The 27,969-nt window shown below is 39.8% G+C and overlaps 1 protein-coding gene across 1 annotated transcript; it reads left to right on the top strand.

Annotated features, from left to right (window-relative positions):
• Positions 1-2,220: 2,220 nt before the first annotated feature.
• Positions 2,221-27,969, top strand: ADSS1 (adenylosuccinate synthase 1). The gene is made up of 13 exons (XM_057365692.1): positions 2,221-2,446; positions 15,033-15,135; positions 16,519-16,581; positions 17,326-17,376; positions 17,719-17,785; positions 18,184-18,291; positions 18,650-18,731; positions 19,627-19,753; positions 20,689-20,843; positions 22,017-22,141; positions 23,856-23,953; positions 25,103-25,252; positions 26,668-27,969. The coding sequence occupies exons 1-13, from the start codon at positions 2,261-2,263 to the stop codon at positions 26,718-26,720; spliced, it is 1,368 nt and encodes a 455-aa protein (XP_057221675.1). The 5' UTR covers positions 2,221-2,260; the 3' UTR covers positions 26,721-27,969.

Below are 27,969 nucleotides of genomic sequence, written 5' to 3'. Positions count from 1 at the left end.
GCTCCATTTGCCATCATGAATCCCTACAAGGTGCTGGAGTYTGGATTATGTCCTACACAGGCACATACATAAACGCATCCATGTATGTGTATAGGCACGGGTAGATCTTTACATGCACACATACAAGGCACACATATGCATGTTTGAAATAGGCTGGATATTTTTATTTCTCAGGAGTTCATTACAGCATTCCAATAGTTTCTTTTCATCTTTCTACCAGAGTAAAAGGTTGTGGAACTACCCTTCTGCACTTTGACCACTGCACAAACCATGTGCTTGTGTGATCTCATAAATATCACAGCATCTCATCTGAGTCAGAGTGTAAGAGAGAAAATGTGTCACTAGAAAATGCTGAATTTCTGTCCCTTGCTCTCTTGGTAGGGATCACATGCACGCAATTGCCAGGAGGAGCACAGAAGCAGCAGCTGGTGCAGTTCTCCCTGCCTGAAGCTGCAGCCTGGTATGTTCTGCTGTTTTGCCTCTGTGAGTGTGCGCATGTGTGTGTGTACRTGTATTTATGCACCTCACACTAACACTAGTGCACATGCCTCAGACTGTTAACCTCACACATTTCAACTCACTTTTTTTAAAGACACAGGGCCAACTGCCTAGAGCTACAGGACACATGCTGCAGAAAAAGCCAAGCCTAGCCCGTGACTCGTGCGTGGGGAAGGGGTTATAGGTGACAGGCAYGGTCTGTTCGCCTGTCACAACAGAGAAGTGGGCGCTTAAATCTGTCCTTGTGACACAGCTCCACATGCCTCACTTGTTTATCTGTCTCRAAGGGATGGCCTTGTGGGGCTTTTTTCAGTTCAGTGTATGAATGCATGTGTGGGTGTGCATGTGTGCCTCACCAAAATAGTCCTGAGTGTCTCAGACCATGGAACAGACCATGTATGTGCCTGTCAACAGGATAAGTGCCAGTTCAGTAACAACAGTTGTATGTATTTTAGGCTAATGTGTGTGTCAGTCAAAGGAGGAGTGCGCCTGCCTGTGTTTCTCGAGCCAGCGGGTGGATGTTTGTGTCTCATGACCCCTGTGTGCTGGAGCAGCTTGTGTGCCTGTCCCTTTCCCTCCCATTGTTACATATCACAGGGTACTCTGAGTGYACCTGTGCACGTGTCAGGCATCTCTGGATGTGCAGTTCCCTGGATGTCTGACCACAACAGTCCCAAATGCCTCAGAGCAACATCTGTCTTGCAGTGACAGCAGCCCGTGTTCCCCAGCCCAGTGTCTGTCAGTGACACAGGGTCATGCTCCTCAGGACTGTGTGTCTCACAGGGACACAGCTCCTGTGCCTGACACCTTAGTGACAGTGTCAAAGTGAGTGTCACAATGTCACAGTGACAGTCATGCAYCTCAGTATGATCCGTGTCCATACATCTACGTGATATGGCTCCACARGCCTCAGACCACTGTGACAGCCACATGCCTTGGACCCCTGTGCGGTGCCTACCATGCAGCCCTCAGCCCCCTGACAAGAGAGACACAACCTCATACTCTTGCGTGAGAGCGCCTCGGAGTGACCTAGCCTGATGTCTGTCTGTCTGTCTGTCTGTCTGTCTGTATCACAGGCCTGCCTGCCTCAGACTCCGTGTCTCCCTGAGGGTGAAATGGGCCCGCATCTCTCTGAGGTGCCCGTTACACGCATGCCCCAGGGCTGTGCACTCCTCAGTTCCACAGCCTCTGACAGCGCGTGTGAGTGGGATCGTGTGTATGAGGGGTTCGTGTGTGTGAGTGGGATCGTGTGTGTGAGGGGGATCGTGTGTGTGAGGGGGATCGTCTGTGTGAGGGGGATCGCGTGTGTGAGGGATTCGTGTGAGGGGGATCGTGTGTGTGAGGGGATCGTGTGTGTGAGGGGTCGTTGTGTGTGAGGGGTGCTCTATGTGAATGTGAGGGGACTGTGTCTGTGAGCCAGTACAGTGTGTGTGGGGGTAGGCTGTGAGTGTTAAAGGTCCTGAAAGTGAGTGTGAGTACGTGTGTGTGAGCGAGGGGACTGTGAGAGGTTCTGAGAGTGAATTTGTGCGCCTTTGTGAGGGGACCGTGGGTGTGAGCGCGGCCGGGCGGCCGAGACCGAGCCCGGGGGGCAGCGGCCCCTCACGTCAGCGCAGCGCAGCGCGGGGCGGGCGGCGGCGGCGCCCTTAAATGCGGGCGGCGGCGGCGCGGGCAGCGCGCAGGGCTCGGCAGCGGCGGGGAGCGAGGCAGCGCGAGGCAGCGCGAGGCGGAGGCTGCTGCGGCCACAGCCACCGTCCCACCCAGCATGTCGGGCACCCGGGCGTCCAACGACCGCAGCGGCCACGCCGCCGCCGGCGGGCTGAAGCGGGCGCGCAGCGAGCCGGGCGGTAACAAAGTGACGGTGGTGCTGGGGGCGCAGTGGGGGGACGAAGGCAAGGGCAAGGTGGTCGACCTGCTGGCCACCGAGTCGGACATTGTGTGCCGGTGCCAGGTGGGTGCCGGGCCGGCTCTGTCAGCCACTCCCTCGGCGCTTCCCCACCCTGCGTTCCCCTCGGCTCCCGCTTTCCCCCAGCTCCYCTCGGCCCGGCGACCTCCTCCCCGTGCGGGTCCCCTCTGTCCCCCGCTGCTCCGCCTTTCCTCCCTCCAGCGCTCTTTCCCTCCCACTGCCGCTCCCCGCTCCTGCTGGTTTTCTCTCTCCCTCTCATTATTCCCACTCCCCGTGCCTCTCCCGCAGCCAGCGGCGGGACGCGAACGTGCCCGGGCGGGCGGCCGCCTGCCCCCACACACACCCCCCCGACCCAGCCCGGCTGCGCCTCCAAATGCCACTCGGAAAGAAACAAGCCCTGAGCTATAAATATAAATAGCTGACCCTTCACGATAAGCGACACTGGATCCCGAGGTGCCGGCGGGCGGGGGCTCGGGGCCGCCTGCCCGGGGAGGAGCCGCGATCCGGGCGCTTCCCGCCGCTTCCCGGCGCTGGGCTGCCCTGGGAAGCCGAGCCCCGCGGCCCGGGGTGCGGTCCGTGCTTGCGGGGATGTTCCCCTGCATGTAACGGGGTAGGTGGGTGTCTCCGGGCGTGCTGCTCCTTCGGGGAAGAGCCCTGCGAGCCGGCCTGAAGGCCAGCCGTAATGAGCCTCAGGAGTCTGCCAAACTTTTACCACAGGGGCTGTTTAGGATGAGCAGACTGTGTTCCCAGCAAAGAGCCTGGAAGTTTATGCTAAAAAAAAAAAAAAAAAAAAAAAATGTGTTTTAAAATTGAACGTGAGTAAAATAGGGGAGAAAAACCCAGGTTACGTAAAAATAGGATAGAGAGTTGCATGAAAACAGGAAACATCTTGCATGGCTTTGCTTTTAGGTATTTTTGACGTGAGTAGATTGTAAGGATTCTCAAAACAATGTATTGGTGTAATATAAACCAAATTAGATACAAAGATAATTCCAGATAGAATAATAGAATGGGTGGGAAGAGACCTTACAGATCATCTAGTTCTAATCCCCCTGCCATGGGCTGGAACATCCCCTACTAGGTCAGGTTGTTTAAAAGCCCCTCCGGGGATGGGGACGTCAACAATGTTAATAACTTCTAAATAATGTTTTCRAACATTAGTTATGAACATATTAGACCAATACAGTTGATAATCTGTCATCCCTTTAAGCTACGTGAACACATTAAAAAGTAGTCAGCTTAGTCCAGCTCTGCTGGTATGTACCATGAAATTTATTCTGCTTTAAAATGCATGATAGCTRCTGAAAAGCTACAGACATCCTTGAATCCAAAATAATAAATCCAAGGACATTTCTCTAATTAAGTATATTATGTAAATAAATGTTGCCATGCAGGTTAAATATTTAGAAGGTGGAGGAAGTATTTTCACTTGGGACATTAAACTCCCAAGATCTTGAATCACCTTGGGGAGAAGTTTTCCTGCAAAAGGTAGCTAATGAATATGTATTATCAGGACCATATTTATTTCCCCCTTGCCTCCACCTGTAATGTGTTACTAGGAGTTTAAACTCTGGTCTCAGTATTGCTTAGGTGAGAAAACAAAAYTTAAAAAGTTTTAGCTGAGGAGGAGCATTTCATAAAGGTGCCTGTCAAACATTCTCATAGGGTTGCTGTTACTCCTGCAAGAAGTCATATTGGCTCTTTTTAGACTCAGTTTTGAGGGATGCCCTGAAACTGCTTTCAAGACAGATTTGCTGTTCATCCAGAGAGCTACTTTGCAAGCGTGGCCCCCAGGTGCAGCCTCAGAATGCCCTCTGAAGGATACAGGAATGTGTATGTGAGCATGCCAGAAGGGTTAGTGTGTTAGCAACAGGCTGATGGCTTAGATGGTTTAATGTGCTGCCAGGCACATCTAGATCGTCTTTCTGCAGCCTGATGAGACTGGGATGGATGGAAGGCAGGTGGGTCTAGAAAAGCTCTAGCTGTTTTCAGGAGAGTGTTCCCCGATGCACTCGCACACACACATTGTGTGAGACTATAATAGGATTTCTGATACACTGCTTAGTTGGAGATGTCTTCAGGATTAAGAGTTCAGGACTGACTATAAAACATTTGAAAAATAAAATACAAGCTATGATTTACTTTTGAGTGGCAAATATTATGTAACTTTTTAAAAAATCCATGTCTTATTTAATACTTCAATGGGTGTTTTGTGCATTTGGCAATTTTGAGCATCCTTTAAAATATGTGCCATTTTAGTAATTTAGTATTTCATGCTTTTAAAGCCAATCATGTAAGTAGCTAATGGTGTATGACTTCTGCCTCTGTTAGAAGTCTGCTAAGGTTTAGTAAAAATATGCACATATTTAAGGATGTGAACAGCACTGATGAGTTCTCTCAGTGTGATAATGGCAGGTCATTACCTTACAGGTGTAATCAATTTGAGGGGAACTTCATTAATGCTGTGTAATGCCATGAAAAACCTCAGCGTTWGGACCAGAAGCTTGCTGCTTCCAATTGCACCTGGAAACCAAGAAAAACTTTCAGTGCCATAGCACTTGTGTTTTAGAAGTGATTTCTTAAACAGTAAACACWGAATGACTGATTTATTAGAGACTTTAGAGAAAATGTCAGAAAAAATTCCACCAGAATTTTTTTTGTTAGAATATGGTGATTGACAATGTTATTTCCTGATGTCTTTTCCACTCCATTTTCTGAAACATTGATGGAAATGATGTTGAACAGCTTGTTTCAGTCCTCAGTGAAATGGAAGTAGAGAAAGCTTGAAAATGAGTATCTGAAAAATGGATTTCCAGGTCTTCTGAAGTAATGTCCCAGCTACAGTAATTCTTCATCCCAGTAGGATACTCTTTGAGCTAGCCTTTTAAAAAAGWTGAGGTTGCCCTCCTCTCTGTATAGGAATTTCAATTCAGGGCCAGATTTGAGTTTGAAGAGGTTTCTCAAAACATAGTTCCCTAATGTTTCCATGAAAGGAAATAATTTTCATTAAATGTTTCTCAAACATTTTATTGTGTTGGTTTCATGAGAATAATCTGTGACATAGGTTGCTGCAGAGGAAATGAAATTCTATTTTCTGGGATATTAGAAAGAAAGGCAAGTAGGTGAATGGCAATAGGAAGTCCAACACAGGCTCAAGGGATGCTTTAAATCATGTTAAAACAAAATTCTGCATTAAGACTCTACCTGCTGTGATTTTTTTTTTAAGTGTTAAGAATTTAATTTTGCATGACTTGGTGCCTTAATTTGTTGATCAATACTTAGATTATATGCAATTTAAAGTTAAAAAAATTAGGTACAGACCATTCAGTGATGCTGAAATATGTGACATAATTTAAATATGAAATATTAGTTCACCAGAAGTAATTTATTTCATTTCACCTGTATACTTGTAGCATTCTTCGTGAAAGAGGGGATAAAAGATATCTGAATGTTCTTGTGRATGATGCTGAACAAAACTTTTCACTTTTGTTAAAATACCAGATACACAGACACACAAACCCATATGAAGAAGCAGAAATTATATTTCTAAATAAATTAATAACAGCAGGCTGTTAAGGAACTGAGTAAGTTTAAGTTCAGGTTACAATGGAGAATATAAAGAACATTTTTTCCTCTAAACTGCTCTTTCAGCAAGCAAAGACATTCAGAAGAAGAATRTTAAAGGATAATATTTCTCTCTTATTGTGGCCTCCTGGGGCGTGGAGCTGTCTTATTATGCCATGCAATACTTTTAATCCCTGGTATATTTTTAGGAAAGGGTAAAAACAAAGATTTCAATGGCAAATATTTAATTTTGATGTTTCTTTAAAGAGCATATTTTGTGTATTTCTTAAAAGTTTTTAACTAAGAGAATATTGGACTTACGATAAGAGTTCACTTTATACCTGGCCTCTTAGCATGTTGTCAGAATATAAGATAAAGAAATTTGGATACATATGACATACTTAGGAAGAGAGCTTTTTTTAAAATATGATTTCAGATCATGATTTTTTTTCAGTGGTAGCTCTCATTCCAGATGTACATTTCTCACATCACATCATTTGTTGYTTTGTGTCTACCTTCAAAGCTAGAACTGGTATTAGCTACCAGGGTTTTAATTAGCTAATTTCTCAGATCAGTTTTGGAGTATGATCAAACAGTCACCTGTCACAAGGGCCAAGGGGCCAAGGTGGTGTGCTTCCAGAGGCTTGGACTAGAGCTGTTCCTAAAAAGTCACACACAGTAAGTTCTCAGTTAACTGACGCCAGCTGGTTGTCATGCAGTTCTAGATCTTTCCTTAAGGTGAGACTGCGTAAGGTGCACTGTGCAAAAAAGTTTGTACTGAAAATGCCCCATAAAAAATTTGATAAAGAATTTGAAGGATGAAGAATTTGATTCTTCAAAAGCCTAATGTGAAGGATGGGGAAGCTATTTCTAGTGGGTGTGTAGAGGCCTGTGATAATCACCACGGCCTGCCACAGGTCCCATCGTGGTTACTGCATAGACGTGTAAACCAGCTGCAACACCAATGCATGTCTTTCATCCTTCTCACCAGCACCAGGGGCAGTGATTCAGCAGGAGGGACTGGGCCAAGGCAGGTTTTAAGCATTTTTTYCAAGTTGTCATTGGCACTGCTGTTCCAGTGTGCCCATGGCAATGCTGKTATGTGTCAGTCCTGTGACAGTTCTGCCTTCAGGAAGTCTGGAAACAATCTGCCTGATGTTATCTAYGTTCCCTTAAGAACTGACATGTAAGAAGCAATACCAAATTGTGAGATTAAGAAGAGCTCTTACTAGGTTTCTTAAGCTTCTCATATTAAAGTTTTTGTTTTGCACTAAATATACAGGCACTTTTTAAAATATTCCTTCTATCAAGTCTATCCTTTCAAGTTAAGAATTGCTTTAGTTTCAAAGATCGTCTGATCGTCAGGCACCTGGACAAAAATTACAGTTGATGTTAATAGTGAAGAAMAGCTGAGGAGGGCACCAGAAAAACTGGCTGTTAAGGTCTTTTGTTGTTGAGTAGTTCACAGTTACTTGGACTGAGAGTTTTAACCAAATCATAAACCAAGGGTGTTGAGTGGTTTATTTGTTAACGTCCACTATATTAAGAAAATAAGTTTGAGAAGGTTTTACCAGTAAGAAAAGCCTCGCAACATTTTGGGGTTCGGGAAGCATTGCAACATTAGGGAACAATTTMGACAAGGGTGAAGGGATGTGCCCAGTGCTTCCATACAAGTAACTGTTGCATATTATTGTCGGTTTCCTTATTTCCTTGTGTTTTAATGAATGCAATGTAAATGTTGTATATTTTAGTAACAGTAGTTTGAGGAATGCAAAGGAAAATACTGTGGGCAAGCGATTGAATAATAAAACCCAAGCGTGGCAGAAATGCCAGCCGAGTAGTTTCTCTGGGTGGTTTAGGTGCGAGGTGGGGAGGTTTCCTTTGTTCCTCTGTTGCTGCTGACAGGGCAGGGTAAGCAGCCACACGTTGTTGTGACTGTCCCTRTTGATCATGGGCTACTGGAACTGTTTGCAACAGGGATTAAATTGGGGCAGTTTTATGTGATGATTWTGTGGAGTTACAGGGGCTTGTTGGCTACTGTTTTTCACTCTGTGTGTATTTTATGTGTTGCTGTCCTTTCAATGAGATTTAACTGTGATATTTAGTGTAATTTTTCCCTACCAGATAAAGTAGCATGGAAAGACTTTAATCTTCTAATGATTTAGTGCTTGATGATCTTCAGTGAAGAGATTGATGACCTTGAAGTCATGAGAGTGCAGTGACTGCAGGACCATTGTTTTTGGGTTCTCAAATGTTTGYGAAGGTTGATAATTCCATTTGCATGTAGATTCATACAGGTTTCTAAGTCATCTTTTGAAAGATTCCCTGCAAAAACACAAGTAGATTTAATTTGCTGTTCAGCACAGGAGAGGATTTAAGTGTGAGTTGTTTCTTTAGCTACAATCAAGAAGTCCACCCTTCGAAACATGAAAATTTTTTGGTAGCAATCTGTCACTTACAAGGTATTTTATCCAATTTTATTTTCTGTTCTGCTTGTACAAACTTACATGCCACACTATATCATTTTAAGCTTTAGAACAACATGGTGACACTGCTATTTTAAACTAGCCTTTCCTTTGGGCATCAGCGAGATCATCTCAGGACCACCAGGATTATAAATACTGTATGAGAAGGTCAGGTTTAAAGTTTCCAAATCTCCATAAGAAAGCAAGCTTAATTTTCAATCCCCTTTATAAAGCCTGATGAATTTATTATCCTCTACAAGCATCAAAAGAAAACAGCTGAAAATTAAACTGAAATGACATCTGTTCTATTTCATTTCTGTTGTTAMCTTGTTTACAGATATAAGAAAAGTTATGTTCATATCCTTGGATCATATTACTTCCCACAGGGACATGACTGTGGTTCTTCAGAAGAGAGAATTAAAGATGATCAGGCTTACCTAGTTTTTTTCATGTTTGATTTTGTTTTTGTATTCTGCTAACATTAGTCAAAATGCTTTTTTGACTATAGCATTTTCTATCAACACACCTTGAATTTATTCTTTGCATCTGTTGCTGGAGTGTGTATTTTGTTTTAGTGGTCTATTGTGGTATGTAGTTTTGATGTGGCTTGACAAAACAATGAATTAAGTTTGAGAGAAAGTAACTAGTGTTTGAGTGTCTAGTTTGCCCACACTGATTGTTGYTTAAAACCTGAGTTGAATTAGACCTGGATTTTCTAGTTGCATTTGTCAGATGCTTAGGAAGACCAAGGTCTGTATAAGTAAGGGYCATTTTTTGTAGGGAAAAAAAAATACTGCATTATTGGTGCAATATATGATATAAGCTTCCAGTTTCATATTTGGGCTACAAATAATTTTATGTTTCTTTCAAGGGTCAAAAGTCTTGCTCTGCTTTTCTCAAAAGTGTTTGTGTTTATAATCATACTAATTATCTCATTAGACTTAAGAAGGGCTCCTTCCRTGGAAATTTGGGAGATCATTATTTCAGTTGGGAAGATGGGAGCCCATGGATTTTTTTCATTCTCCGAGACAGCAAGGGGCACACTTGAACAGAGGCAGGAGTCAGACAAGGAAGTTCTGTGCAGAGTTGTTTGTTCTAGAAATCATTATTGCAACGTGGTCTTGGGGAAGGAGAGCTAAGCAAACTCGATTTGGCTGAGGATGGTTGGTGTCRGAAGATAAACTTGCAACTGATACCAGCTCTCTGTCACCACTGCAGCTTAAARAATCTCCATTCCCTCATTTCCTCTGGTCTAAGGATACTTCTGATTATTCCCAACCCACCTCTTCCCCTATAGCTTGAGTTAAAAAATAAAATGCAAAGTTATGGTCCACCTCTTGAAAGCTGAGTTGGAGTGAGTTGAATGTTACTGGGCAATAGTAAAACTGGAAAAATAATGAGCAAGAAAAGCTTCCAGTAAGAGAAACTAACAAGCACCTATGGCAATAACCTCCCAACTGGAATGTGCAGCGCTTCCAGTCACTGACAAAAGCTTTCACATGCAAGTGTTTCAGTGACATTGTGTTGAAGGGCCTACATGTRCAAAGTCCTTAATGCATTGCATTTGTCTGACTGGATTTTTTTTTATATCAAAAGATGTTCAAACCTCATTTGCAGTGGTGTAAATAATGAGAAATCCCATGAAAGTCAATGGATTTATATTACTATAAAATTCATGCCAGAGCCAGTTATGCTGGTGGCAATTGTTAGCTACATTTATTCACGTTAGTTCCAGGCAGTTGCTGATGTAAGTTAGAAATAGCCATTGGTAATTACATTGAAGAGAAGAGACAATTTATGTAACAATGTTCCTTCTTGTTTATTCACATATAAAATGCTATAAATTGAAGAAACAYACTCAATTCCATTAACAAAACAGAAGTTATTTTGTAGACTCATTGATAATATGATGAGTGAGGTATTTGGCCTGCAGATACAGATTMATTTCGGAACATYGRTGGATRGAATTAGTATTACAGAGACACTTAYAATGAAGAGAGTTAGACAGGAGTCTCATAGCATTTGTTTTCAGATGCAGGTTTCCCAAACTGCTGGTTTGTGGCTGGTATTCCAATTCATAGATTATAAATTCATATATTAGTATAATGCCGGAGAGGATCATCTTGTAATCTTGTCCCTGTACCAAGGACACAATATTCTAGTAGCAGTTGCACGACTGCCAAAAGGAGAGGTAATACAATCTTTCTACTCCTACTTGATATTCCCATTTATACACGCGAGGTTTGCCTTAGGCATATCAGCCAGCACTGAAACTGTGTTCAGATACCTCCATGTGCTTCCTAGCACGGATATCTCCTTGAACTATGTTTTTGTTTRTAATTCATTTATTCCAAACCTGGYCATGACATTTTATGCATTCACTGCMTGTAGCARTGGGCTAAGGAGCTCTGTGTACTGCTGGTGTGTCACTCACACCATGGTGGTGTTGGCTGCAGATCTTCAGTAACCAGTTCCAGCAATTTCTCCATTTTTAACTGGAAGAAGGTGTAGGACCTATCAAAAATAAACCTGTTTCTTGTTCACACTCTAGTTATAGTTTGAAACTATCATCAGGTTTTAAGGTTTTTATRTGTGTTCTGATGATTTTTCATATCAATCTACTTAATCAAATTGTGTTTGGGCATTGTGGGGAGCACTGAGCAAATGAAGGATGTCCCAACTGGCAGAGCATCTGGAAACTCCTCTACACTACTTCCCTGGCAAGAGCAGGCAGAAACATYTCTGAGCATCAGGACCCATTTCCTTCCTGTTCAAACTTGTATCATAAAGTTAGTTGGAAGAATAGAGTTCCCGCTGCAGGTACTGAACAGCCTCACTGCTGCTCTCAAAATAAATTCTCCATCTTGGGGTGTTTTGACTGCAGAGAATAAGGAGATGATGATGATTTTAAAAACAGTACAGGCCAAAACAGCAGCCTTTAAGCAGTTTAAGAAGTAGGTTTGTTTCTTCTTTTTTGTAAGTTCTACTATAAAGACAATGACTGTCCTCTGGCAACCTGTTCATAATTAACTCACTTGTACTGTTTATGCCAGCATACAGTTGTTAACACTGTTAAGATACAGCTTCTCAGTTTAGGGTATTGATGCAGTTCTGGTGTTCATGCACTCTGGAATAGTAATCAATGTACATCAGTGCRACAATCCAATATAACAAGTAGATCAGCACATAAAAAGCTTGGAAATGGATTTGCTTTTTAAACAAAGTGCTTTACTGAAAGAAGATAGTATGATGTTTCATGGGTTAGTTTAGTTCCTCTGTCTCCTTCTAGTATTGGGACAATATGTAATTTTACACTTGGCTTCTAAAATTTCAGAAAATATAGATTAAAATCTCACAGAAAAAAAAATCAATTTTTGTCTGAATACAATTTAATTTTTTGTTTTAATAATTTTAAAAAACCCAGACTCCACTGCACCCCAGGAAAGGGACATACATTGGAGCAGGGGAAGAGTGTATGGAATGTCACTGGAGCATCTTCCCTAATGGTGGCCTTCCTGGGAACAGTATTTTCTACACCAGAGTGGTTTGATGGGGATGCCCAGACTACACAGTGAATGCTAATTGTTATTTCTGGTAATACCATCATTTCACAATACAGATCATGCCAAAATAGCACTGGTGATTAATCTGTCAGAAGTTGTGGCCTTAACATTGCCTTTGTTAGAGACATTTTTGAAGAACTGGTACAATCTCTAGTGACCTGGGAAACTGCAAATGGTAAAAGATAAGTAAAATTCACGTGGGCTCAGTGTGTGACCATGGCAGAGTCTGATATTAAATGGAAGTTTGTGATTTTCCTGTGTTTGAAGCAAGGGCTAAGCAGAGGCTCCAAAAGTTTCTTGGTCCAAGAAGAAGMTTCCTGAAGGTCTGCAGAACAGTGTCACTTGGTTTGTTAATGTTYACACCACTGTAATGAAATACCATTTGAGGGAAAGAGGGGAGCTCCCACAATTGCAGCATACGAGGTAGTTCTCTGCACCTTCAAACATGTAGTCTTACAATTAAGCCCCTATAAGCTTTTAGGTTCCCTTATATTTTGTTAGGAAATGGCTTATACAGGCCCTATGTTGACTCTCAGAACTGGAGTAAAATTAGAAAAGGAGTAGATGTCTTTAATAGCTATTAGGCTGCCAATATGCTGTTGGAATATCTGTGTAACTGAACATGAGAAACTGGTGAGATGACCAGATAATAAACAGAARATACCTCATCATACCAGTGTAATGTTTTGCAAGTGTGGTCATGTCTGTTAGGTAATTCAATGCTCTGCTATCACTTCTATTATATTTATAAAAGTCTAATAAGTTGAGTTGTAAAAATATACTTGGAAAACACTTGTTTAGGAAACATAGACCAACGTGAGCAGCACAAAACACAGTTCCAGAGATGTCAATACTATTTTTTAATTAGAGAAATGCTCTTTTATGTGGTCAGTCTCTGAATTTTTGGTTTGTGTGATCTATCCAGGGGGACTGAAAGTGTGTCAGAGATTTTGGCCATTAAAGGATGTATCTTATCTGCTGGTGTTTCTGTGCTTCAGCAGTTTTAAATATATGCTAACTTTCATAAGCTGCTTCATTAAAGTCCCTTTTTAAGCATTTGCTAAAGTAAGAGCACTTGTCTGGGTGTCAGTTGCTCAGGAAATTTTCCAAAAGCATAAACTGTCTTTCATAAACATTCTTATACTGGTATATCCCACCTTCTGAAATTTTAGTATACAAAAAAATGCCTTTGACTATAATTTAGGAATSCTAAATTGTGAGCCTAAAGCATGTGAGTCCTAAATTGGAGTGGGTTTTGATTGTGAGTCCTAAAGCATGAGTTCATTTGTTCATGTTGATTAGGAAAAGCAGAGTACGACTAGAGCATTGTGACGACAAACACTTTTGAAGTAGTCTGGTTCCCCATCTTTTGAGGAAAGAAATTGTTTGTAGCAGAGATTAAATTGGGGAGTTAATACTTATTTCCATCTTGCTATCATATATAGGTGAGCAGAAAAGGAAATCTGGGAGTCCCRGTAGTTACTAGCCTCTTTCTCAGCCTGATGATAAAATAGACTGGTATTCCAACCACTGCAATCCACCAGAGTCAAACCTCTAAAATATCATGTAAAGTACTCTCCTGCCTGATTTATTAACCTTCTAGATAATTRAGTACTTTTAACTAGATCCAGGTTCCTACAACTGGTTTGTATATCTGGGTGGCAAGCAGAAGAGCCAGAATTCTATAGACAAGTTATGACTCTGCATTAGCGAGACACCTGGGAGTCCTTCCCATCCCAAGGATGGGTTACCCAGCAGTTTTTAGGTCAAATGAAATTTGTGTGTACTGTCCTCTCTGTTATAACACCTATTCATTTCTCCCTTAGCAGGTTATCTGTTTGAATTTGTTTAGCTCACATATTCCAAAGCATGAAAATTACTTTTGTCATGTTTGAAGATGTATTTCTTAATGTTTTCCTCCATCACACTGCTTTAAAAAAAATCTTTTTTGTAGCCCATATTTTTTACTTTCTTAATGTTGTGTTTCAGCATTTATCCACTTTTTCAAAGGATTGTCAGTTGCCATTTTCCTGTGTTTTGCATACAAACAAATGGGCAGATGAAGAATAAATGAAACTCAGGAATAGCATGTGTTGTAGTATTAATTTAAATAAATTACTATCCTTTCTCAGAAATTTCATGTAACTCCACTTGTTCAGCCAACACTCTTTATTTGTTTCTGCAAATTACCAGTGGCAGTCTCTGTTCCCCTTCTAGCAGGCCTTCATTCTGGACAGTTTAAATCATTCAGTCCAGAYTTGTAATCATTTGGAAAAACTGAAGGGCCTGTAGCCCCACAGCAAACAAGTAGTCAGGTTTCCCAACCTTATGAGTAGGAGACAAATTTATATCAATACACAAGGAACAAACACTAAGCCTGCTGAGAAAACTGGACCTTTAATTTTTAAAAGTTAATGTTTTTCTGGTCAAATCAACTCATGGCCTTGATCTGCTCATCTCGGATTTCCAAGTTTGTGTGTTGTCACATCATCCTCTTTTAAAGCTGTTTGTGGAAAAGCAGTTTAGTGAGGAAAATACCATCTCCTATTATCATTTCTGGTAGATAGTCATGTAAGTCATGAATTGTAGCCAACTCCATGAAGTGATGGTGGTGGTGGTAACTGGGAAAACATTGCCTTGATCATTTCTTAGGGTCATCTGTGCAGGGACAGGATCAGTTGGCCTTTGAKGATCCTTGTGGGTCCCTTCAAGCCTAGAATATTCTGTGATTGGCAAGGTCATTCAGTGAAGCTGCAAAGCCTGCACATCTCTCAACCTGACAAAGACCCTCTATCTTGAACACCAAGAGAAGCAATAGCTGTTTGTGGGTGTGCAGGTGGAAAGACTTTCCATTCTTTCCAATCCTTTAGCCCCCTCATTGTCCTCTCTGAGCCTTTTTTACAATGCTGCAACATGTTAAGAAATTCTAAAGTGGAGAAAAGAGTGACAAAAGATACGTATAAATAAAAAAGATGGTCTTGCCAAATCATCTGCTGGGATTTTAGACCATTAATCTTCACGTGTTTTTTTCTCTTGCAGGGTGGGAATAATGCAGGCCATACTGTGGTTGTTGATGGGAAAGAATATGATTTTCACCTCTTTCCTAGCGGCATCATTAATCCAAAGGCAATTTCTTTTATTGGTAAGACACTTCTGGAACTTACAAAAAATAACAGTGTATAGTGGATAGCTGCRACTGTTTTAGAATAACAAGGAAAGAAAAACATGACTGTCAGATTTGCTTTGGCTTCAGCTCTTTGACTTTTATTTCACTGCTACTTTAACGTTAAGAGTTACTCTACTTTCAGTGTCAGTTTAGTTGCTGCTGTTAGAAAACTGACAGCAAGAACATCTTATTATGTTGCTCCTTCTTTATGGTAAAGTTTGGATCCCACCCTCTACTCGCACTCTGTTTTTATACTTTCAGAAATATGTGTACTATTCTTTGAGCACACAAACCTGAGGACTTRGGCTAAAAAAATGATATAATTTGATATCTCTTCACTGGCTTCCCAGAAATAGGCCCCAAAATATTGGGCTCTACTTAGGAGGTCGTCATCCAGTCTAATTTTTGTTCACAATCACAGCTGTTCAGGGTGATGTTGTATTTTGCTMTAAAGATAATTGGTGCAGATGGCATAATGAAAAGGTTTGCATCATTCACTGGACATTAAACTCACATTTAAGTGGTCGGCAAATTTAAGACTCTTGTCTAAAGTTTTGATTCATTCTGACAGAAATTATGTCCAGACTGTTCAAGAAATTAATCTAGTGAGTCACGAAGTTTCAGTTTTGTTCCATTTAATAATTTCCAAGTGGATGACTGGAATATATTAAACRTATTTTTTCTCTCAGCTAAATATGSTGTGTTGTCCTGCTTTCSTATTTACTCCTTTGTCAATTAGTAATGACTTTAACTAGAGTTATGCTAAATTTAGGCTGAGACARTCTCTTGCATATATTTCTGACATTCCCAAGAAGGAGGCAGCAGCTGTTTCCAGCCCACTGCATCATAATCCTCCATGTCTCRCCAGTACTGCTCTGTATTGCTCTGTTTTACAGCTCAAAAACAGGGGGAAGGTGTGCTAATGTATCACAGCAGCAGTTAGAGCTGAGTTTAAACCAAATACCTGAATATTGAAGAATATTTAAATATTTTTACCCAGACTTGTCTGTATATAAGGCTGGGGACTTCTTTGAGCTTTTTCCCTGTGAACAATTGAGGTTGAAGTTGCGRGGCAAAGTCCACCATAAACAAAGACAAGAATCCGCTTACCTCAGCTGGCTGTGCAGCAGCCTGGCGTTCACGCCTGAAACAAGCCAGCTCTTGATWTTCCTGAGTTTAGCAGCCTAGTAGCTGCCTACTCCAAATCAGGATTTATCCAGAAAGTTCTCAAGATCACTTTGTGTGAAATTTAGTTTTACTCTTCAAACCAAATTTTAGACAGCAAGTGTTTATATGCCTTGCATCCTAAAAATGAGTATTTTATTCCATGTTTAAAAGAAATAATTTGTGTTCCCAAAGGTAATGGAGTGGTTATACATTTACCAGGCCTGTTTGAAGAAGCTGAAAAGAATGAAAAGAAAGGTTTGTATCAAGTAATTTTTAACCTACCTTTATGTTGGCAGCCCAGTTGAGAGTTTTGTGAGTTGTTGTTTTTGACCATAAGTATTCAGTGCAGTAACATTCTGGTTTTTAAATGAGAAAAACTGTATTTAAAATTTTGATATGTGTTATAGTCTTTAGACATATTTTCAAAAGGAATCTTTTCATGCGTTTTGGGGAGTTCTATGGCATTTGATACTGGATTAGATGGAAAATAAATTCTTAACTGTGTAGTATGCTTCCCTTAACCAGACAGGGAAGATTTAAACCAGAGTTTCTGTGCCCAAATATAAACTCAGTTGATTCTGCTTTGAGCAAGGCTTTGGACCCTATGACCTTCCAAGGWCCCCTACTTCTTAGGTTGTTTTATGTTTCTAAATAGAAATTTTCTGTTTTCTGGGGCACAAATGGAGTTTAGGTGATGTACTGTGTAAAGAGTTAAACAAGAATATTTCCTTGAAAGAATTGTGTGTAAATCACATCATTCTGGCATTAAGAAGAAGTATCTTTGTCCATACCAAAATGAGAAAACTGGTAAGTAAAACATGAGAAAAGTTTCAGAAACATTGCTGATACTTGATATTGTCTGATGGTTTCTCCATTTTGTCTACAGTTATCTTAGCAAGAAGCCATATAAACTAGTAGAAAGGCATAAAAAAAGTAAAAGCCAGTGTCAATGTTCGACTAATCAGCACAGCTGAAATCCTACCTTTCTTCTTTTGGCAGGTTTGAAAGACTGGGAGAAAAGACTGATTATATCAGATAGAGCACATATAGGTAAGTGATGATTGAAGGGGAAAARCCCTCACAAATTATTACTTAGCTCATGATGCTAAATTAAATTATTACTCCACAGAGCAGTTATGTATTTGATCTAACACAGCTTCTTATTATGTTGTGTAATCTGAAGCATAATAATGGAATCTGTATCCACTGAAGAGTGATGATTTACATGTTTTCACGATGTTTAAGGAGTAGTCTCTCTGTTTTCACTTGAAGAGGCCTGTGCACTGTCAATGACAGCAAAGGCACTTTGTCTTGAAATTATGGATKTCTGTGATTTAAATAATATTTTTCTCCTTTGTTCTCTCACTATATCCATTTGATTTTCCACTGCAGTGTTTGACTTTCACCAGGCAGTAGATGGGCTCCAGGAAGTGCAGCGTCAAGCACAAGAAGGCAAAAAGTAAATATTTTCAGCACCCTCATTTCATTAATAGTTATGCAAATTCGGAAAATCAGTGTAATTTTGGAAAACAGAAATGCAATGTATCTCTAAAGAGCCTGGTGATGTTACTAAAAAAAAAAAAGTTCTGTGACTTATGTTAGTGAACAAACTGTCATCCAGACTCAAGGCCTCATACTTCGCTGAATACCACGAATATTAGCAATACTTAAGCAAAGCTTGAAAGTTGTTATATATTTATTATTATTATTATTATTGAAACTTTAATATCTTTTTGCATCTCAGACCTCCTGCCCAATATATGATATAGTAAAGAGCTTTGACAAAATTACTTGGCAGAAAGTGTATTTTTGCACRTATTTATACATATTGGGTGGGGGGTGTTTTTTTTTACTTAGTATTGGCACAACAAAAAAGGGAATTGGACCAACATATTCTTCCAAAGCTGCACGAACAGGCCTTCGGATTTGTGACCTCCTTTCTGACTTTGATGAGTTTTCTTCAAGGTACAATTTTCATTTCTAAATATTATGTTCAAGAGTGATGCATTTTGGCTGACAGATTTGCTTTTAAGGGGATGTTTTTAAAGTATGTGTCTGAATTTTGTATATAAATTGTCTAGAAGGAGAAKAAAACTGGAAAGAATGTATGYRTGTGTATTTCCTGTACTTCACARAGTTTCTCATAATTTAAAATGTAATTTTGAACATTGGGRAATGCACTAGTTGAAGTRTCAGAGTCYTGGGTATTTTCTCCTTATAGCTCTCAGTACATACTGAGAGCTAAATACAAACGGAGTTCTTGCCCAAGGTTCTGTGACTCTGTGACTATGTTCCTCAYAGATAAAATTTCAATATTTTACAGATTTAAAAACCTGGCACAACAATACAAGTCAATGTTTCCCACAYTGGAAATTGATATAGAAGGACAATTGAAAAAGCTAAAGGTAAGTATTTATTACTAGCAATAAATTGTTTTAGTTCTAAAAGGTAGAAGTGAAGTGTACCAGACATACCATTATTGAGCTAAGTAATTAATTTAAATGAAAAATTTTTAAGTTCATTATTATAAAAGCTTTTAATAAACAGTAGCTATGCTTTKTAATTGAATGTTCTCATTGTAGGCATTAATGTAAACTTTATATTTTACTTTTTTGAATGCTGTTTAAAWTGACTGTTGTGTCAAAGTAGTCAAGAGAATGCAGGGTGATGACTTCATTTAGTATCTAGTCTGTCAGTGGTGCTTCCATGCTTACTGAAGAATTGTTTCTGGAAGCAATATCTTGATATATCAAGATCCTCGTATTACAAGGAAATGGTCTTTTTACAGATAAATCCAGAAGAGCCAGTGGTAAAACAGCTTTCAYGAATATGTAAGAAAAGAGGATGTTAAAAATATCTCTTACCTTTCCCAAGTTTCATCTTATACTTCTTCAGAGCTGACACCCTGAAGATATTTTTTAATATTCAAAAGGAGTGATATTTTTCTTTTGGTGTTTGGWCTAGTTCTAAGTCCCATTCTCAGTGTGTCTAGACTATAAACACATTRTCTAAAGAATATAGCAACAAAATTCCGTAGGTATACCACATCTCTGTGAACAGAAATGATACAGAAATTATGGCATTCTAGTGCCTTAATAAGTCATGTTTTCTTGCATGAGTGGTTCAATAGATTGATTTGTTTACAATGGAGCATAAGCTAATGGGTGTATTTTTCAGGAAAACACAATTATTGAGGCTGGAAGCTTAGACTTATCTTTATGTTTTGTCTTTCAAAAGAACACAGTGTTCTCTGCTTCYAGCCATTGTCTGGGGAAGCTGACATTTGTACTCAATTTGCAGGGATATGCTGAAAAAATAAGACCCATGGTTCGAGATGGTGTGTATTTTATGTATGAAGCTCTTCATGGCTCCCCAAAGAAGATCCTTGTTGAAGGAGCCAATGCAGCATTACTTGATATTGACTTCGGTAAGTTATATTGTAAACTCAGTTTAACTCCTAGGAGATCAGTTTTATTTTCATTAGTTTTATTTTGATTCATGTTTATATTGACTTTGCAAACAGCAGTAAAATAGAGAAACAAAATAGTGTTTCCTTAATAGGAACAGATYTCCCAGAAGTAAAGCTCATTAAGACAGAGATTGTATCATTAACAGGATTAAGTGCTTAGGGTTTAAATATTGATTTTTACTGAAGTTTATTCCTGTTCAGCTGAAATTTCACTGCAGATATTCTTGTCTTGATTACTTTTAAATGTGTGCGTGCATTTCCAAACAATCCAGGCACTCATTGCAGTGCTTCTTAGGTAATTCCYCTGCCATGGGGGAGGATTAAACTGGTGCAGCAACCTGTAAGTCTTGCTGCTTCAGTTGGTTTCTGCTCTGCTTTCTTACCAAAAGTCTAATTAAATCAGTGAAGAAAAAATTAAGGACTGGAGATATTCTCCAATCAAGAGTCACAGTGTAGAGATCATGAGTAGYCTCTTAAGACTTAGACAATTTGTGGCAGCTATTCAGAGCCACTTGTGCAGAGCATTGGGAATGTCAGACTGTGACCTTTAACCAGGCTCTCCACAAATGTAGTGAAAATGCTTTCTGTGATACACAGAACATTGAAAAAAAAAGCTTTACACGGCAGCAGCATCCTATAATAGATCCCGTGCCTAATGGAGGTARTATTAAGATGCTTTTGAATTTCTCCCTTGTGGGCAATCCTCAGTGAAAGTTGCAAAGGATGAAYGAAATGTAGTGAAAAAGAATCTGCCTCCCTCTTTGGCTGCTATTTCAGTTTAGTTTTRAAGCCAAACATAGAAGTGAAAACCTCCTTTGAACTGATAAAGRAAAATCATYCTTTGTTTCYTACCGTTGCTGAAAGAGRGCTGTRTTGTTGTGTTTTTCTGACAGGCACKTATCCTTTCGTGACCTCYTCGAACTGCACCGTAGGGGGTGTGTGCACCGGGCTGGGCGTTCCTCCGCAGCACGTGGGTGATGTGTACGGCGTGGTGAAGGCATACACCACCCGGGTGGGGATCGGAGCCTTCCCCACCGAGCAGATTAATGTAGGTTTAATGTTACAAAATGTGATACACACAGTTGGCAGCAACTAACAGTCAGTGGAATGGGGTAAGGGGTATTCCACTGATAAATAAGCGCGGTAATAATAATGCTGAGCAATCACACTCATGGAAGGAGGAGAATTACATTATGAGCTTAAGGTATTTTTAATCAGCAGAGAGAAACACGAATGTGATGATGTTATATTGCAGTGACCACGCTTCTATTGCAATGAAAGGTGTGAAAACAGATTTCATCATCTTATATAACATCATTAGGTGTGTTTCAGTGGCAAGAGTTTGTTGTGGACTGGAACTGTCAGTGCGTCCCAGAAGAGCTTAAATTATAAGAACAACTTCTGTGCTTAATAGCCTGTGTTCTGTGTGATTTATAGAATAAATGTGGTGTGTGCGTCAGCCAGTCATGCACAAATGGGTCRATAAAAAGAAGGGGAGAGATTTTGATTCTTTTAAACTGTCTGCTGTATTTTCATTATCAAGAAACTAGAAAGCTCAGGGTATTGATTATGTGCTATGCACACAGCAATCTCTATAGGTCAGTGTTCCGAATCTAATTTAAGGATTTAGTCACTGAAATCTTTTCTCTAATGGCTCAGATGAGTCAATGGTATCCTTTGGGTTTATGAATCATGAACATAAAGTTTCTTTCTCCTTTATTTTTACCACAGTATAGACACTGCCAGTCTGAATGGAGCAGCTGGCAGTCTCACACTGTGGTAAATGGAAGAGCACAAGGCATGGAGCCCTAGGTATTCTGATCTAATCATTSCACAAACATTGGTCTTGTCCCCAAAACCAAAAGATGTCAAAAGACCAGATGAAGAAAGCAAATGCAAACAAAACTTCTAAAAGGGCTGAATTGTYRAGGARATCTTCATATTGGATAAAGAAGGAAGAAAAGTAWCYCCTTRAAASATGGAAATCATATTAAAYACATGATTTGAAATGCTAGTCATTGCAATGCAAAATGTATGAGGGAATTTGTTTTCTGCCTCAGTCCTCTCCTAGGAAGATTATTTCTTTTTCTTTTTTCCTAAAATATAKCTTCAAATTGGAACAACTATATTTTTTTGTGCTATCCATCTGTATTTGTTTGTATTTGTTTTCCAGCCATGTTTTCAGGGAAACACCATCAGCATTGTCTCTGTCTTATTTTAGGAAATCGGAGATCTTTTACAGTCTCGTGGCCACGAATGGGGTGTAACTACAGGCAGAAAGCGACGTTGTGGCTGGTTAGATCTTGTCATTTTGAAATATGCTCATATGATCAACGGATTCACTGCGTAAGCATCAAAGATTTTGCGCTACATTTGGAAGGGATAATTTTGTGCTTCGCAGAATAAATATGTAGGTAACATTAATATAAGTCCAGTAAAGTGTTACATTTTAAGCAATACARTAATGCACAGTGCACAACTGAGAATTGTCTTAATGCTAATAGTAATCTAATTCCTTTGAMTTTTTTTTTTTAATTAAGTGATTTTACAACAGCATAGCAGTGATCTTTTTGGTACATGTTTTCTCTTTGCTTTCATCAGATGGCCAGTGTGGATTGGATCAATATACTGGTTTTCTAACAGTTTRCTCTAGTGTTTTTGGTCCAGTGCTTTCATACTGACTTGTGCCATGTCTAAAACCTGTTGAGTTTAAGCTTTGGTTGACTCTAATGGATCCTACTTGTAGGACCAATTCTGCATCATTTGGAACCACTGCCTYGATAAGTGAAATAAACGGAATGACAGAAAGGGTACAGCAACTGGCACAGCTTTCATTTCAGGTTCATTTACTTAAAAAGGTGTGGTCAAATGTTGTGTTATAAATTCTGCTTTTAATGGACTRAGTTTTATTTTCTTTGGGACCAAGTGGCTTCCTTGGTTGATGCGTTCAGGTAAAGTTCATATATGCAAACACATGACCCTGAGCATTTTAATATATTATAGACTGAGACATAATTTAATATTGTTTATGCCACTAATGYTACAAAGGAATAATGGTCTTGTTCATTAATTTATCAGAAGGGGGCTTAGCTTTGTGAGTTCTTTTAATTGGATTTATATTTTGTTTCAACTTATGCAGCTCTAGTTTATGTGGAAAATTTTAAGAAGGCATTAGATTTCCTTCCATTTCAGTTCTATACAATTACTGCACTGATATAAACAAAACTATATCAGCTCTGGCACCTGTGACAGCTAAAAAACATGGGGAGATTAAAAAAGTTGAAGAACTGGCTCTATGGTGCTTCTTTCCCAAAAAATCTTTTCACTTAATCCTTGAATTCTTCACATACTTACTGAGCATATACAGCCTGGACTATTTTGCACATACCTGTCTAAATCCTYAGCTGCTCAGATTTTTGCCAGGCAGCATCTAGAATATGGTTCTGGAGAGTCTGGTGAGTTTTAAAATGCAGTTTTATTCAGATCAGTGAATACTACAGTGTCTTCTTGAGGTTCCATTTTTGTCTTCCAGTGTGTTCWTTCACAAAATTAATAAGGTTTGTTAAACTGACAGCTCAGGCCAGGCACTKAGAGTCAGGATGGGATCCTTCCTAGTGAACTGCAGATGTGGTTTCAGTAACCAGACTATGCTTGTTCTGTTATAAAAGTATATTTTACTAGAAATTGTCAGACAACTGTGAATCAATAGGAGAAACAGAAATAGTCACTGTCAGTGATGTCAAGTGTCACACCTACCCAAACCAGGCCCAGTAGGTACCACYTTCCATAGTCAGAGTGCATTTTCATGCACTGAGGAGAACACTGTGCACCTTATCTGTGTGAGCACCAAGAATCTGGAAAAGTCTCATAGTAATTCAGTTGAGTATTCACCTCAGAGGTGTGAATTCAGTTAGCAATGTTCATAGTTTAATACAGTTGTGTATTTCTGCTGTCATCGCTGCCTGAGTTGGATTTGTGAAAGGGAGGGGGRAAAAAAAAGATGGAAAGTATGAAAGAGGAGATTCATCATGTGTGTAACTAACTGATGTKTTTTGTGCAGTTTGGCATTAACAAAACTGGATATTCTCGATGTCCTTGATGAAATTAAAATTGGTGTTGCCTACAAACTGGGTGGAAAAAGAATTCCATATTTTCCAGGTAAGTTGTTAAATMTCTCTTTATTCTTTTTTATCTTTCCTGCCTGTTAAGCCACACCTATTGGGAAAGACTGTTTGCTTTTTAAAATCAGACTTGATTTCGCTAGACATTCTGTGTCAATTTATGGAGCTGCAGTATCTGTGTAAAGATGGCAGTACCATTACACGGGCATTTTCCATTTACCTTGCATTTGTGTACAATGGCAAGAACTTCAGAGCAAATAAAATCTTGTGTTAGGGCTTCTATGTATTGCCCCATTAGATTTTTTTATTGGCAAAACCAGGGATCTGAAAGTCAGCAAGACTCAAGTCAGTGACTGTGTATCATTGACAATGGTGTTTAATGAAGCAAAATTGAAATAAAAGCTGTGCAAAAATGAGATGGAAGCAAGCAGAATAAAGCTGCTTCTGGACAGCTTTATTAAGCTTTATTAACAACAGCAACACTGTGGTTAATAAAAATATGTACTGCCTCCTCAATAATGATTAATGTTAACACTTTTTAGATGTAATAATGCATCATTTTTTCACATTAATGATGTTTTCAAGATACCTGTAAAAGTCTGTGTCAAGAAGAGGGGTTTGTTCTGTTGAGCTGTGGGGAATTTTGGAGGTGTGGGGTGGACTGGCAGCAGCCAGCTTTTCCACCACTCTTAGTGGTTCCTGTCTATTGACACAATGAGAACTCCAGYGGGGAAAAGCTTGTAGACATATGAGTTTTTTACAAGACTGATTTAACCTTTTCTGTAAAGATAAAACTCTCTGAGACAGTAATGCCTTGYCTACTGTTTTATTATGTGCAAATCTGAACCAAAAAGTGGAAGTACTGTAAACCTCAAGAATTCTTATTTCCTCAAAAATAATACTGTAGTGTTGTTGTTGACTCCATGTTGACAGAAAAGAGTGCATTCTACAGTTTTTGGAAGAGGAAACTGCATTCCTGGATCCTCTTGAATCAGATTTATCTTCCTAAGTGTCAGAATTTAACCTCAATGAAGAATAAAGGAGTGAATGATTGAACAAACAGTAAAAATACTGTTTCCTCATATATCTGATTTTAAATATCAAAAGACTTTGTTGGTCAAGAGCCATAGGCATGTTCTCTTATGGACATCTAGAATCAACTATGACAAAATTTGTTCTCCCACAGCTAACCAGGAGATCCTGCAGAAGGTGGAAGTRGAGTATGAAACAATGCCTGGGTGGAAGGCTGACACAACTGGAGCACGGAAATGGGAGGACCTCCCACCCAAGGCCCAGAATTACATCCGCTGTGTGGAAAACCACGTTGGYGTGCCAGGTAAACCTCCCTGTAGATGTGCATATGAGGATGCCACAGCAGACAGACAGACACAGCTCAGTGAAAGTGCTCAATTTGTTAGCTGGAAGTCACTTTATTTGGGCAGGAGGGAATGGAAGTACCAGTGGTTGGGCTGRTGGGGGTAAATGACTGCTTGCCAAGAAACAGCCAAAGGTGGTGCTCAGCAGGCAGATCTGCAGTGCTGCAGAGAGCTCCGAGCTGCTGCTGGCAAGGRTTTAACCAGAGGAAAGATAAACTTGTTGTTCTTGGCAAATGGCCACCTTCTGTCAGTGCATACTTTGGGGTCTGTGCAATGTGCTTCAGCATGYAGTTAGGCTAATATCCTCATCTCCTCCTTTCTCTCTGCATCCTGCACAGCATCCCTGTTTGAACTTAGATGTCTTTGTTTTGTTTTTTTTCATTGTTACTCATATAAGGAGATGTGTTGCATAACAGATATAAGATTGTTTATCCTAGTTCTGCCACTTTGGAAAAATGAGTCTTAACATCACTGGTCTGCAAAGGTCAAACCACCCAGATTTTCCTCAAATCTAACTGCTAGAGCACTAGAGGTGCCAAGAGCTACGTGTGGCATGAATGGTGGAGTCTGCAAGGAAATTTCCACAGTAACAAGCTTAGAAAGCTGGCATGTGCGCTTTTGTTTTCCATMAAGCACCTCAAAGGTCACTTCAGTGGAGCACAGGCTGGTTACAACTGTGGCAATTCCTGTGTTGGTCACGGCTCAGGAAGCATCTGATAGCAGAGACTGAAACTCAGGCCTGTGTGTGGTCAAGGACACACAAGGGATACAGCTAAATGTGTAAATAAAGCTCCCCTTACTTTATTCTCTGTCTCTCTGTGTGAAGTTGGAACACCTTGCTAAGTTTGATGGCTAAAGGAGAACTACCTATAGTCAATTATGTAGCAACCATGGGTGATAAAACTGCAGTGGAGCAGCTGTGGTATGGAATTTGGGGTGGCTGCTCACACTGGATAGTGTTTATAATTAGAGCCTTATATTTAAAAATACTACAGTGTGTAGGCATCACTATTTCCTGTTCCATATAATGCAGACTTCAGAGTCCGGCAGAGCTCTGGCTTCCTCTCTGCAGGGATGTAGCTAAACATCCTGTCACTCAAAACARTGGCAGTTAAACTTGCAACAAACATTCCTAAGGCCTTCCATCTGCAATGCTTTGTGTTTATGATATAATTATTTCATGCTTTCAAACGTCAGTATACTGCGTTTTCAGTCCAATAGTGCAGCTGGAATAGAGGGATTTTTGACAATGAAAYTTCCTTCCTAAAATTGGTCATTTTGTAGTGAAGCATGGTGAAAGGTGAAAATTATTCCAGTTCATTCATTTAGTCTTTACTCTCAGTAATTGTTCTAACAGATGTGTTTTCCTTCCTAGTTAAATGGGTTGGAGTTGGGAAATCAAGAGAGTCGATGATCCAGCTGTTTTAAACAAATGAAGAACTTCAATGATGAGAAGCACAACTTGGCGTTCATCGGTTCCTTACTGCTTCCTCTTTAAATGGAAATGCTATTTAAAACAAACAAATTCTTCTAGGAATTAAATAGAAACACAACATATATTCTGTATTGTAACATTTTATTTAAGTTCTCAGTAAATTCAGTGTAAAATCTCYTTGGTGTCTGTCATCAAAAAAAGTCAAAAAAGGTATTCCTAACAAAATAGGGAAATAATTTTTTTTCTATTGATCTGTGTTCCTATTTGAAAGTACTTTACACCTATATAGTATTTCTTCTTGCTGAAACCAGTATTAAGCCTTTTTCAGTAGTTATTGGGTAACTTTAGAATTGTGAAGCTTGGATTTTTTCTTCAAATGTTARAATATCTGTGTATCTGGGTTGGTRGTACTGGGACAGATACCATGCACTGAAATTGGTTGAATTATAAAGATTTTCAGTTTATAAAATAAAGCAAAGTTAGGTGGGTATTTTTCACTGCACAAAGCAAAGCAAACACAATTACATATAGTTTTTATATAATGTTTTTAAATARCCTACTAAAATGAATGGAGAGCAGCTAAAATGTAAAATGTATTTATCACAATGCCTATCCTAGTAACTGAGATAACATCTGTAAAGGGGCCAAACTGGAGAAAGCTGACCTCTGTAATAATTCTTTGAACTGTTCTGTGTACTAACAGGCTGGAGTCTGTCAGGTGTGTGGCCTTCCTTGTATGCAGTAGGGAAAGGAGTGGGTGAAGGTGGAAGGAAAAGAGTCCTCAGGGTACAAAACACATGAGTGGAGCTGAGACAGCACACTGAGTTTTCTCCATGAACCTAAGACATTTCTTCCTGCTAGTCCAGTGATGGTAGTTTCCAAAGTTCTACTGTAGTACTCTGTTGAGGAACTCCAGACTTGTGGCTCTGTAAGACACTCGCTTCCACAGCCCATAGGCTTCCCAGAATAAATCAATGCATGACTCAATGATGACTGCTGCARTATTTACACCCCTCACACATTTTGACCTTCCTCAGCAAAATGTAATGCCTATTTATAGAAGGGGCTGACATGTGGCAGCCAGAGTTGGGACATGTAGAAGCTGTGGAGAGGTCCCAGAATCTTCAAGAATGTACTTGTTTTTCTTTGTGGATCTTCTAATTTATAATRGTTATGCATCAAGACCTCTCAAAAAAGGCCTACCTCTTGTAGAGGAAAAGGATTAGTCTGGAGACAGAGGTA

Source organism: Malurus melanocephalus, unplaced genomic scaffold, assembly GCF_030028575.1.
Source record: "Malurus melanocephalus ecotype Western Australia unplaced genomic scaffold, MMel_1.1 scaffold_57, whole genome shotgun sequence".
In the NCBI taxonomy this organism is placed as follows: Eukaryota; Metazoa; Chordata; class Aves; order Passeriformes; family Maluridae; genus Malurus; species Malurus melanocephalus.
The sequence above is the reverse complement of the archived record's forward strand: the minus strand, read 5'-3'. Positions and strand labels throughout refer to the sequence as shown.